The sequence below is a fragment of the Sorghum bicolor genome, chromosome 8, assembly GCF_000003195.3.
Source record: "Sorghum bicolor cultivar BTx623 chromosome 8, Sorghum_bicolor_NCBIv3, whole genome shotgun sequence".
Lineage (NCBI taxonomy): Eukaryota > Viridiplantae > Streptophyta > Magnoliopsida > Poales > Poaceae > Sorghum > Sorghum bicolor.
Window position 1 is genome coordinate 49,389,465 of NC_012877.2, and position 13,349 is coordinate 49,402,813.

At 42.3% G+C, this 13,349-nt stretch overlaps 1 protein-coding gene across 1 annotated transcript; it reads left to right on the top strand.

Annotated features, from left to right (window-relative positions):
- On the top strand, positions 2,688 to 6,285 carry LOC8064109. The gene is made up of 4 exons (XM_002442140.2): positions 2,688 to 2,769; positions 4,155 to 4,266; positions 5,275 to 5,974; positions 6,070 to 6,285. Exons 2-4 carry the CDS (start codon positions 4,184 to 4,186, stop codon positions 6,103 to 6,105), a joined length of 819 nt encoding a protein of 272 aa, XP_002442185.1. The 5' UTR covers positions 2,688 to 2,769; positions 4,155 to 4,183; the 3' UTR covers positions 6,106 to 6,285.

The window sequence follows — 13,349 nt, forward strand, 5'->3', positions numbered from 1 at the left end:
GCTTATGCTAACTCCTACTACTCAGACTAACTATACGACCTAGTCCAAGCACCATGTTACTGGCAGAGAAAACAACCCAAGCACTTAAGACTAACTTAGCTAGTATATAACTACCAAAAGACAGACTAGGATACTACAGTAGAATATTGCACTAAGTAAATACTGAAAGTAAATACTTAGAAAAGTAAAGGAAAAGTAAATATATTAAATACTCAAAGTCTTACAAGAGAAAAGGTAAAGAGGAATACCAGACTCTCCAGAAGACGACTCCGGAGACTCCGAGCTTCGCTCGACTCAACTCTAACTCCCATACTAGACTAACGACTACTATCCTACATTGTAACAAGTGGGTCTTGAAGTGTGAGATATCCTATGAGATGAAGGCCTATAGGGGGTATTTATAGCAGGAGGTGGAGTAGGGGCTACTCCACTTCCACATTAGCAATCCGAGTGACCTCCAGCATGCACCATTGGATAAACCGACCTTAGAACCGCCATATGATCAACGGTTGGGGATTTCCATCACATGTTCATCATGGGGACGTCAGTGGGAGTGAACGAACTCAAGAGGGGCCCACATGTAGGTCGGCTGACCTGCCATCTGGATGACAGTGGGTCCCACTGACCTTCTAGAAGGTCCTTAGGTCGGTGGGAGGCTGGGCTAGGTGGCATGACCCAATTGGTCGGTCGACCGACCAACCTTTGGGGCCCTTGGCCCACCACTAGCCTCTAGGTGGTGTCCCCACTTGTCATGTGAATTGTTGTCCAAAGTTGAGTCTGGTTGTACACTTGCTTGCTTGCATGTGGGCCCAAGGATCCATGTGCTTAGTGTTTGAACTGTTGAGGGCAAGCACACTTGGACCCAAGGGTTGGGATTGACTCCTTGGAGTATGCCATGGCTCATGCCATGGAGGGGAGCACCTGGTGGGCCAAAACCATGGTCGGCCGACCGAGGTTATGGGGCCCACACAGGGCTCATTTCCTTCTTCCCTGCATTGAACAAGCTAAGAGTACAAGTGGAACTTTATTAGTGATAAATATGTTCATGTGATGTTTATCTTCCTTCAATTGAGGACTGTTGACGGGCTTTTGAGTATATAGAACTAGGTCTTATTTCCCGTCAACAACTATACTACTACTAAAAGAGAACCTTTTTGTCTCTTGAATCACCCCCTTGAGAGGGTGGATACAACCTCTATTTATAGGGAGAGTAGAGGGGGTGCCATGCCATTGATCCTTCTGCTCCCCATCTCTCTACCCTTGGATGCACCGTCATTGAAACTGCCATAGATGGATGTCCAGGATCTAACATAATGCATGGAGGCATGCTAAGAGTCAGTGGAGTGAAGTTGGAGGTCGGTGCCCACAGAGAGGGGGTCAGGCAACCCCTCCCTGATAGGGTGGACCCCCCTGTGGCCTTCCCCTAGTGTCGCCGCATGTCATAGTGTGGATCTCATGTTTATATGCACGTTGTTTTGTTCCTTGTGGGACCATGAATCCATGTGCCTTCATGTCTCACCTTTGATTGAAAGAACAAGTGACATCTGAGGTTGGAAAGTGACTTGGTGAGGCTTCACATGGATCATGCCACGTCACCAGGCCCTGGACATCCCCATGGTGGGGTCGGCCAACCCACATTTGGGGGTCCAAGTGCTCATTTTCTTCTAATTTGATTGCTCCTGCATCCAAATACTAAGAGTACAAGTGGAACGATTTATTGATAAAAATATGTCTATGTCATGGTGTTCTTCCTCTGTTTCCAAGACTATTGACGGTGTTTTGATGTGGATTTTTATAGTATATCCACCGTTAACATACACGCGTCTGAATATTATCGTTCACATAGACAAGTATTTAGTTTAATCACAGATGCATGTTGGTACACGCGTCTGTAGATGTATTCTTAATACATACACTTGGTTTGCACTTCTATAAATAAGCCTTATTACGAATGTATTATTCCCGATGCATGTTGTGAAGTGTTTTTTTCACATAGTGACCTGCAGCAATGCGTGGGCACTCACCTAGTTATCATACCCAACAAAACCAAAGAAAGGTAACTTAATCACAGAGCAGATGGAAAGTATTGATCCCTACCATCAAACTACATCTCACGAGTCTTCTTGTGGCACCATTCCTACCTATGCAAACTATTTCAACATTTATGTTTGTTGTTTCAATACTTTGAATATACTATTCAATATATTTGATCTTCATTGTTATAAATTTGAATCAACAATTTCTAGAATTTGAGTGCCCTATTTCAACAATTTGAATTTTATGTTTAAACATTTTGCGTCGGGTGCATTTTAACCATTTGGAGTCACTATTTCAATACCTTTTGTTGCATCTTTCCAACATTTTGAATTTACTATTTCAAAATAAGACGGTTGATTGCATCAGTTGTTTTAACATTGTCTATGTAAAATATTGAAGCTTACATGTCATATTTTTAAATGGGTTTGAATAATCGTAGAATTAAATATGTTAAATATATTAAATTGTGAACTACAGCAAGGCAGTGCATTTAATAATATAATGACTAGGAAAAAGAAATTAAAATCTATCTAATAAAAAAGAAAGGAAAATGGTATAATCAAGCATGGACCTCGTGCGTGCTGCTCGGCTGTCTTGTCCAAAGACGTTACTAATATGGACGATAGATAGAAAGTAGCTCCCTTTCTTCTCTCCCCTCCCCCCTTCTACCTATTTCCTCCGTCCTCCATCGCCCGCTTCTCCATTCTAACAAAGAAATCTCAAGGTTTTAAGGTAAGTCGTTATTCCCCTTCTCCCTTTGCCCACCTTCCTAGCTCCCTCCTTCCTTTGCCTGCTAGTCTTTTCAATCACGGAATTTTTAATATTTTTATGCAATTCAATACTTTAAGGGCCCCTTTGGAATTGGGGCGAAACACAGGAAAAACATAGGATTCAGATTTAGGATCGACTGTAGCAGTGTTTGGTTTGTAGGAAAGCTCTGTAGGAAAGATAGATGAGAATTTCCTATGGCTGATTTTGTAGGGGAAACAAAGGGAACTTTCGAACCAGTTCAACCTCATTTTTTTCTTCCTACTCATAGGATCGAGAGGCAAACAACTCTCATCCTTGTAGGTGATCCTACGTAGGATGGGTCTAGCTCTCAAATGATAGATTGATAGGCAGGGCCCAGGTTTTGCCTGATCCTGGCAGATAATTGATTAAAAACAGAAGTGATCTACCACTGACTTCACTTGTATCTGGGAACCTTTTGTTTTCCGGTTGGCCATCCAAACAACCATACTTACTAAATTTCTCTCTTTTTCAATCCTATGTTTTACATATGCATTCCTGTGCTATTACTATATTATTCCTGTCCCTTTTGTTTTTTGAATCCTATGTTCCAAAGGGGCCCTTAAGTAAACCCTTTTTCTCATTTATTGTGCTCGTGTAGTTTTACATGAAATGTTTAATTAAGTTTTGGATCTAGTTGTGCGGATGCAAGGTAAAAAATTATTTTAGTCTTTTTGTTTCTAGACCCAATGTCGGAACCATGAGAGAGAGTTGGAGATAAAGAGAAAAAGTGTCAACTGAACTAGGGTTGATGCTCTAAAATGAGGTAGAGGGTGTGGGGTAGTGGTGGTATGGGGGCGGGAGAGAGTGTGTGTGAAGGGTACTGTTGTATCCATAATATTTAATAGTAACTTGGGTAGAACTAAAATAGTATGGATTGTTGTGCAAGGACGACGTCCAGTTATGATAGTTGGGCCATGGGACACATTTGAGCTTGTGGCATTGTTTCCACACCTTTTTGCAATTAGCTCCTCCTCAATATGCTGGGTGTGAGCTCTCAAAACTGATAGGTGGAGGTCAGCTCATCACATTTCTTGCCCCTTAGTTTGCCGTCATCCCGGTTTTGCCTCTAGGATCATGACTCTGCATATTGTCTCTAGAAGAGTAGTGAGCTCCATAGGCTTGCTAGTGCTCACGATAATCTTTTAGACTTTAAGATAAAAATGCTCTCTATAGTTCATCATAGAGATTGGCAAATTTTGTTGCTTTTAGCGGTCATATTATCATTTATTAAGCCTGTGATCACTACATTCATATTTGCTAAAAAACTTCAGAAGAACATTTTGGATGAGCAGGCCGTGTAGCTGAAACTAATTTACATCTTGTAGTTCGTCAGATTAACTGAAGAAAAGTTCAGATGAAGACATCACTTTACAAGGAGGGGCCCAGGGCTGATGCAATGAAAGGAACTTCAGAAAGTGCTGTGAACCAGTCCCAAAGGTATAGTTGAACAAAATAATTGTTCTGCTTAAGCATGCAAGTATTAGCATTTTTATCTTGTGTTAACTCTTCATCAGTTTAGTTCCTAACTACCTTTTACAGTGTGCGAAAATTTTTGCTTCCTTATTCATAGGCAACCATGCATTCACGTTTTCCAGTGACTAATCGAACTTCTACTACCTAACCTCTTACCTTATTAGCACCTAAAAGGCTCATGTGCTATCAACAATGCATGAAAGGCTGATGTGCTGCCGTGCCAAGTCAGTACAGAAAAGTTTTTTTTTGTTATAAGCATTGTGTCTAGGTGTTTGGCGGCACCATCCTGTCTACCTACTCTAGGTACCTTGTCCTTCCTAATTGCCATTCATCAACAGTATAATGTGTTTAGAAAATCGTCTGTCACCATCAAAAAGTGTGATGAAAATTTTAGACCTGCATTGGGATGGCCGGATGGATATTCAGGATACTCGCACGCATGAAAATTGAGTAGACCTTATATTGAGTGACCTGGTAACCATACCCATGGGGAACCAAGGCAGAGAGGAGGGCCCCGTCAGCTAAGACTTGTGCATGCTTGTAAGGTTTTAAATAGCGGGCTAAGGTGTTTAGCGGTTTATAACTAAAATAGCTAATAGCACAGCTAAATCGGACTATAGCGGGATATAACAGCTAAATTGTTCATGAATACAAATAGCAGTATTCTGCCTCAAAAGGCTATAGCGGCAGTTATAGTGGGAGATTTAAAACTATGTAATGAAGTACGCTTCCTTATTTCATTCAGCTTACTAAAACATGGCATGACTAACGCTCACTATATTCTTGGCATATATGAATTATGATACAAGCAACTAATAAATTACAACCTAGATTATATTTTTGTGTGGAGAGTCTATTATTTTAAATGTTATTTTTATGTATGTCAGACATCTGTTTAATAGATCTTCAAAGCTTTTAGAGTGATCTAAACGTAAGATAGCATAATTAGTTTTAAAGTGTTTGTGGTTACAGAGATCTCGAACTGAACAATGGCAAGGCTCCTGTCACCACCCATTCAGTATCAAATCAATCAACCCGGCGTAGTAGTCGGGATCCAAGGCTGGCTGCATCACTACGTAGCCGACCGATTCAGAAAGAAACATCCATGATCCAACCAGCAGTTTCACCTAGCCGGCGGGTTACTATATTAAAGATAGCAGATGTGGATCCTCGTGATGGCCTCCCATTATTCTTGTCCCACTCGGTTGAGCTTCCTGGTCAAGATCCAGCAACCCAACCTGTCCCAGACATGATCAATCTTCCACCTGGAATACCGATCAGTACGTTCAGGGTAACAACTGATCCTAGTGATGGCCAATCTGTAATATTGTCTCGCACAGTTGAAGTAACTGGCCATGCTCCCAACTCTGTGGTTGATGCTTCAAATAGTACCACAGGGCAACCCAGTGGTAGTGTTGTGAAGGCCAGGGAAACTCATGATGATAATCAGACCATGGTGCGAATGATTTTTAAAACTGCACTAAAAGAGTTTGTGACGAAACAAATTGAGGAAACAAGGGACCAAGGCCAGTCCAAAAAAGAGCTCCGTGATCTCATTGTGCAGAAGACTGTGGACAAAATTATGCGGTCAGTAAAAAATATCCCCAGCACAGAAGAGATGATTGGAAAGTACTTGAGCTCCTACAAGGGAAAAATCAAAAAACTTATACAGGTCGTGCACATTATCCTACCCATTCACTCTTTTTTTAATGTCAGTGAGAAATCACTAAAGTGAATATTTATGTATTTGTGTTTTGTTGCATGCAGGAATACTTTATATACGAGAAAAAAGCTCTTCAGTGAAATTTGTTGAGCCAAAAATATTAATATGGGCGCTTAAGTTATATTGGACTGAACAATTTATTTTCAGACAGTTACTGTGCTTGTTTATTTTGAGGCAAATTCTCTTCAGTGAAACTTGTCTAGTCGAAATGGCTAATATGGGTGGTTGAGATATTTTCGGATTGAACAATTTATTTTCTATATCCCAGTTGCAGTAGCTTATTACTGTGCTTGTTTATTTGGTTGCCTGACTGCTAATGTACTGCCCCACCTACTGGGTACAGATAGTTGATTTGGCATACCATTCGTACATTATGCTCTGATTGGAACGCTGGGCTTTGTCTGGTCAGATGATATAAGTATTTTAATGCTCTATTTGCTCCATGCGACACACAACATCAGGGCATTATACCCAAGACAGCAATTAATAAACAGGACTTGCATGCTATTGTTCGCAAGCTGATATATTTTTGCCTCTACTTGCACAAAGTAAAATTCATGTAGATATAGTTTACTGGAATAACGCATAACATTCGGGCCGTTAACTAAAGTAAAACGCAAATATTGAAATATATGGAGCAACCACAGTGTGTAGAATTGCCTTTGCAGGTGTAATAGTGAAATGCTTGTGCAAAACATAAGGTTTGTTGGCAGCTCGGATTCATCATTTGCATTTTAGTCTACATACAAACTGCCACGCCATTTCTTTATTTACTTTGTGGCTTTGTGTGTGCCATAGCCAAGGGAGAGATAGGTTAATTAGCTCGTCCTTTGCACTGTCTCTATGGTCCAATTTTCCTATTAATAATAATAGATGTTTGAATACAATAAAATTTGCATGACTTCAACCAAACACAATTGCATAACTAGCTATATATGGTAGTCATTCCTGGCGCAGGAGGTCGAACAGTTTCTTCTCAGCTCACCATGGTATTTCCTAGTAATCTGGTGTACACTCATTGTAGCTTGACCTCATTCCTAGCACTGGCAATCAGAAATTTGCTGATGCATGCCTCCCATTCTTAGCAATGCACGTTTTTTTTTTGAAGAATGGTGCAACCATTCTTAGCAACACACATTTGTAATATGCAAAGAGGTGCAATGCAATAGCAGAGTATAGAGTAAACGACTCTATTGCTCATGGCAGAGATCGAGCTATATATCTATTGTTGGTTGGTTTGGTGGTTTGAGAAGTGCCATGAATATATGGTGGTGAACTAGCAAAAAGGAAACAAGGTACCTAGAAATGTAGTGGAAAAACTGGTAGTAATGTAGTGCTCCAGCATGGTTGTGAAGTGTGGGTGGTAACTAATGGAGAAGATTGGTGGTGACTGGTGATAGAGCAGCAGTTGTTGCCATCATCACCATGCAAATGTGACTTGCATTGATAGTTCCATGTGATTTGCTTTTGGACATCATCACTCTTGAGTCCTGTGTGCTGTGCACTTCGTGATCTATTTAGGCAACACTGATTTTGACAAAGAGAGGAGAAAGATTTACGCGGCATATTGAAGTATCGAGTACTCGTTCATTTCAGTACTTACTGCACTAGTCCACCTTCTGTCTTCTGCAGACATGCACAACTATATGGGTAGTATCTCCACATAATGGAGTTTCCATTCTTGATGCAATATATAATATCTCCATAGTCCTCCGAGTGAAATTTGTTGTTTTATTTTTTCCAAATTCATGGCCAGGAAAAAACAGAAAAGTGAAAACAAAAAGACAGAAAGAAACAACACCACCAAACAGCTCGACCACGACTACCAGCTAGCCAAATATCCAAGCAAAACCAGGAACAAACACCAACTAAATAAAACACCCAACAATAACAAAAACTTGCTCATTTTCTTTTGTTCCAAATGTTCTAGCAGATATAAATTAGAATCCTGCCAGTGGAAGCCTTTTGAGTTCTGTCAAATTTCGGTAGAGATTTTATCCAATGTTTGTAGACCGAACCATTTGGAGGAATGTTGCAAATTTGGTCCAAATTGAACCAGTTCTATATTATGCGCCATACTTCTTTGGCTAAAATGCAATCTTCACACAGGTGAAATGTGATCTCCGATTTGTTCTTGCAAAGTTTACAGACTGGGTCATGATTGTCACTACCAGATTGGAGAAGCAATCCCCATGTGCTTTCGGCACTGCCTCCGAGTGTTTTGGTCACTAGGAGGCTTCCACCGATCTGGTAGTGTGTTTTGTGTTGATTGATTGCTGTTAGAATTTTGCGATATATCTGCGTGAAATCCAAAAAATGGCATGTTCAGTCTGCCTTAGCTTTCGATACCGGCATAATTTTGCCCCTTGAAAAGATCCCTTTAAACTGAATTTGGTACACCCTCTGTGAGTTTTGTGGTGTATTCTCCATCCGCTGTCCATTTTGAATTTATCAGTCCTCGTGCTCAACATTTTCCTGCAAACTTGTAAATGGCTTCCCATAGGTCCACAAATTCATGAATCTCAACATGGGAGTGGATTGGTGTGATGGGGTCTATCCATTTGTTCTGTCATAATGTCTTGCCAACCATAATTTTATTTTGGATTACCACATAGAGTGGGAGCAATGTTTTTAGCTGAGGCCTTCTTGTTTTATAGTCCAGAACAAGCACCTCCATGTTTGTCTAGGCCCATTTTGCTGTATTTTTTCACCACTAGCTCTTTTAAATTTGCACAGCACAATTTCGCCTCTGTAATGCAGTTGAGAAATGTACTACTACTATCATTTTTGTCCATCCATGATTTGATCGTATCCTCTGCTCCACAATTACGCATCAAAGGCTAAGAACGTTCTACACTATTAGGAGCAGATGAGAATCCGAACATGCTATTGAGTCAAGCCTGTTTGGGAGAGCTCCATCTGATTCTGATTCTCTATGGAAGTTGATTCTCTGAGAGAAGTGATTTTATGGCTGAATGTGATTCTCTTTGATTCTTTAGCATAAACTCTCAAAATCACAATGGAGAATCACTTCATAAAAATCAGAAGCTGTTTTTTTTTGGCTCCCAATCTCTTTGTCCATTTCAGAGAATCACTTCATCGAAAAACTGTTTGGCAGAGTTCCTGTTGGGTTCAATGGAGAATTAGCTCTAGGAGCTCTGCCAAGGAGGGCCTCAGTTCATTGCTACTAGTTTCTCGAACCAAGCCCAGAACAAACTCTGATGGAACTACCTAGCTTGTCGCCACTTCTTCCCATGCACGGCACCAAGCTGGAGGCAGCAATCAAGAAGGGACAGAAGGCATGGCCATGGATTATAGAATGCTGGGTGCCAAGCTGCCTCATGACCTGACCAGAATGGAATGCGAAAATGATCCAACTCATAACTTGTTTGTAATGTCACCGTCAACTCTCTCCCCACCTATTATATGTGCATGCTGAAGCTTCAAATTATGGTGATAGATGTGATCGATAAATTCAGGAAGAATTGCTTATGGAGAGGTAGTGATGCCAAGGGATATAATCTGCCAGCTTGGGGAATGGTTACTGTGCCAAAAGATAAAGGAGGCTTGGGAGTTGGGAGTTAAAAAACTGAAATTGCAAAATGAAGCATTACTACTGAAACATCTGGGTAAAACAAGGCCAAGATACTTTGGGTTCAACTCATTTGGTCTTCTTATTACCAGAATAAAGTCCCTATGACACCACCGGGTTCCTTCTGGAGGGATGTGCTCAAGCTTCAAGATACTTTTAGCGATATTGCTTGTTGTCACTTTGGCAAAGGTGACACAATAAGTATTTGGATGGATAACTTTATGGATCAGCCGTGGTCTTCCAGGTTTGAAAACCTCCATTCCTATGCGAAGGTCACTAACATTTCTGTACAAAAGGCGCTGCAAAGAGTTGATCTTCTGGAGTTATTTCGGTTACCTATGTCAAAAGTGGCTTATAGTGAGTTCCTAGATTTCAAGGATGTCCTCCTATAACTCTAAGTGCAGGATCCACCAAATGATGCATGGACCTATGTCTGGAATAATGCTACCTAATCTTCAGGAGAGTTTTACAAGCGCCGTTTTGCAGACATAGCATCTCCAGCGTCTTTCCTTTGGGTTTGGAAGTCTAAATGCATTCCACGCACTAAGTTTAACACTGGGCTGCTATTTGTTGACCGGCTTAGTATCAGGAATGTGTTGAGGAGAAGGAATAAGCATCTTGATGAAGGATATGACCGTGTCATGTATCAAGACGGTGTTGAAGAAACTGCTCTTCATCTTTTCTTTGAATGCTCTTCGAGTGCAGCTCGCTGATTTAAGTGGGTCATTGTTTGATCGCAGAAAAGTGTCACAGTGCTCCCCTATTTATGGAAATATTCGTGATTTCCATTTGGTGTATTCATGATTGCCATTTGGTGTATTTGGAAAGGGCGCAATGCCTATATCTTTAACGATAAGGTTTCCAAGGTTGCAGTTTGGAAGATTCTTTTGCACAAGAAGTTAAACTTCATCTGCGCCGAATTCCTCAACACCAGCATGCTCCAACTATGGATTGGGTCTACTCCTTGTAATTTTGTCTTCCTTTTTTCTGGAGCCTCTCGCTGGCTGCTTTTTTCTTGGTAGTTGCTTGTAAATAGGTAACCTGTTAGCTCTCCGCTAACACCACCCTCTGTTCTTTATTTGTTCCTCTGTACTCTGTTCCTTGCTTTTTATAATAATAAAAAACTGCGGAGCTATGCTGAACTAATGCAGAAGGAAGTGTCTGACAGAAATCTGACAACAGCTAGAAATGCTGAAGAAATGCAGCAGCCTGCATAGAATGTGATGCAGCAGGATCCAGTTGATCATGGTGGTGATGCACCATCACCACACTTTCCAAACACACTAGGATCAGCTCAGTCTCAAAACCAATGGTGGGTGACTCCATCAACTCAACACTCTGAAAATTCTGATGATGGTCCTGTCAGGTTCAGAACACTGACAGATCTATTTGAGAATACTCATGTGATAACTGATTTTGAGTACAGTGGTGTGTGCATGTTACCAGCTGATGAACCAACTAATGTTGAACCAGCTCTAGAAGAAAATTGCTGGAAAGAGGCAATGGAGGCAGATATGCAGTCTATCATTCAGAACAAGACTTGGGTGTTGTCTGATTTGCCGAAAGATCATAAAGCAATAGGCCTGAAATGGGTGTTTAAAGTGAAGAGAGACCCTGCTGGCAACATTGTGAAACATAAAAGCAAGGTTGGTGGCAAAGGGCTATGCACAGATTCAGGGGGTGGATTATGATGAGGTGTTTGCTCCTGTGGCAAGGTTAGAGACAGTGAGACTCTTACTGGCTTTGGCAGCTCAAGGAGAGTGGGAAGTGCACTACATGGATGTAAAATCTGCTTTCTTGAATGGAAAACTTCAAGAGGAAGTCTTTGTGCAACAGCCTGCAGGTTTCATAGATCCAAGATCATATGGCAAAGTGCTCAAACAGTCAAACTCAAAAAAGCAATGTATGGCCTCAAGCAGGCTCCTAGAGCCTGGAATGCTAGATTTGATGTTATACAAGTTGGTTTTACTAGGAGTGCTGAAGAACATGCTGTGTACAAGAAAGCTACAGGGAGGTCACTACTACTTGTTGGGGTTTATGTAGATGACCTGATCATCTATGGCCAAATAGTAACATGATTGCTACATTCAAGCAACAGATGAAGAAAAGCTTTAATATGAGTGATCTTGGCTTACTCAGTTACTATCTAGGACTGGAAGTGAAGCTAAAGCCAGGAGAGATCACCATCAGTCAAAGTGGTTATGCTGAAAAAATAGTGGAAATCTCTAGAATGAATGGTAGTAACCCTGTTGACACTCCAGTGGAACAGCACATTAAGCTATTTCCTGACAAGCCAGAGCTAGTGTCCAATGCAACAAGATTCAGAAGTATTGTGGGTAGCCTGAGATATTTGGTGAACTCAAGGCCTGATCTTGCTTTCTCAGTTGGCATGGTTAGTAGGTTTATGGAGTCACCTAATTCAGAGCACTAGGGAGCAATTAAGAGGATCATCAGATATGTTGCAGGAACAACTAAGCTAGGCTCCAAGTTTGTCAAAGGAGCTCATTTAGAGTTGTTTGGCTACACTGACAGTGACCATGCAAGAGATTTGGAGAAAAGGAAGAGCACTACTGGTGTTGTGTTCTTTCTTGGTGAAAGTATTGTTACATAGAGTTCACAGAAGCAAAGGGTGGTGTCACTGTCTTCCTATGAATCTGAGTATATTGCAGCTGCTACTGGTGCCTGTTAGGAAGTGTGGTTGAGCAGACTATTAGCTGACTTGACTTGTTCAGAGGTGAAGAAATCCAGACTTATGATTCATAGTAAGGGCCTGTTTGGCATGGCTTCAGAGCCGAACTCCACCCCAGAGTCAAATAGAGCTAGCCAAACACCCCAACTCCAGAAAATGTTGGAGCCCCAACTCCATGGAGTTTTTGGAGCTCTAGTACAAATTTTCGGAGTACCTCTTCTCCTACTCAGAAACTGACCAAAACAGACCAAGACGTGGAGTTGGGGTGAAATTACACGCAATTGCCACTGGTTACACAAGTGAATCATTATTTTTTCTATTCTCCCTACCCCAAAAATCCATCCCCTTCACGCGAGCCGGCCGGGCGGCGCCGCCCCCCCACTGTCCGCCTCTCTCCCCCGCCCCTCCCTCCGCCTCTCTTCCCCGCCCCCTCCCTCCATCCCCCACTAGCGGCCGACGTTGGCACATGGCCCACCCGACGTCGTGGGCACGCGGTGGGGCGTGGTCGGCCATGGCCTACGGCCTGCACGGCGCCGGCAGGGGTGGGCGCAGCCTGCCCAACTTCCACGTGCGGCGGCGCGGCCTCGGGTTGGCTCGTGACCAAGCGGCCGGCGCGGCCTCAACGGCACGCGGCCAGGCGACCGGCACGGCCCCGGCGGCTCGCGTCGCGGTCCGGCCTAGCGCGGCGCCTACGGCGGCCCTGACGCATGGTTCTCGACCGGCCTGCACAGTAAGTACGAGGGCATACTACCCTCCTGCGTGACATGTGCATATGTGATTGAAGGCAAGGATAAAGTAGACAAAACACAGTGACAAAGCATAACTTTGGAGCTCAGAGTACCATTCTAACCAAACACCCCTACCAGACAACTCCAACTCCACTTAGAGCCAGCTCTAGCTGGATTTCTAGAGTGGAGCTGCTCTGTGTGGAGTTGAAGCCATGCCAAACAGGCCCTTAGTTGCAGAGAAATAGGAACACTTTGCCGAAGCTAATGTTGCTGGACGCCAAATTTTGCTTATGTGAGCATATTATAACATGTTGC

Coding starts and splice junctions, on each gene's coding strand:
- LOC8064109 (XM_002442140.2), top strand. CDS start 4,184: ATGAAGACATCACTTTACAAGGAGGGGCCCAGGGCTGATGCAATGAAA. Junction 4,267..5,274: donor GCTGTGAACCAGTCCCAAAG/GTATAGTTGAAC, acceptor TTGTGGTTACAG/AGATCTCGAACTGAACAATG. Junction 5,975..6,069: donor AAATCAAAAAACTTATACAG/GTCGTGCACATT, acceptor TGTTGCATGCAG/GAATACTTTATATACGAGAA.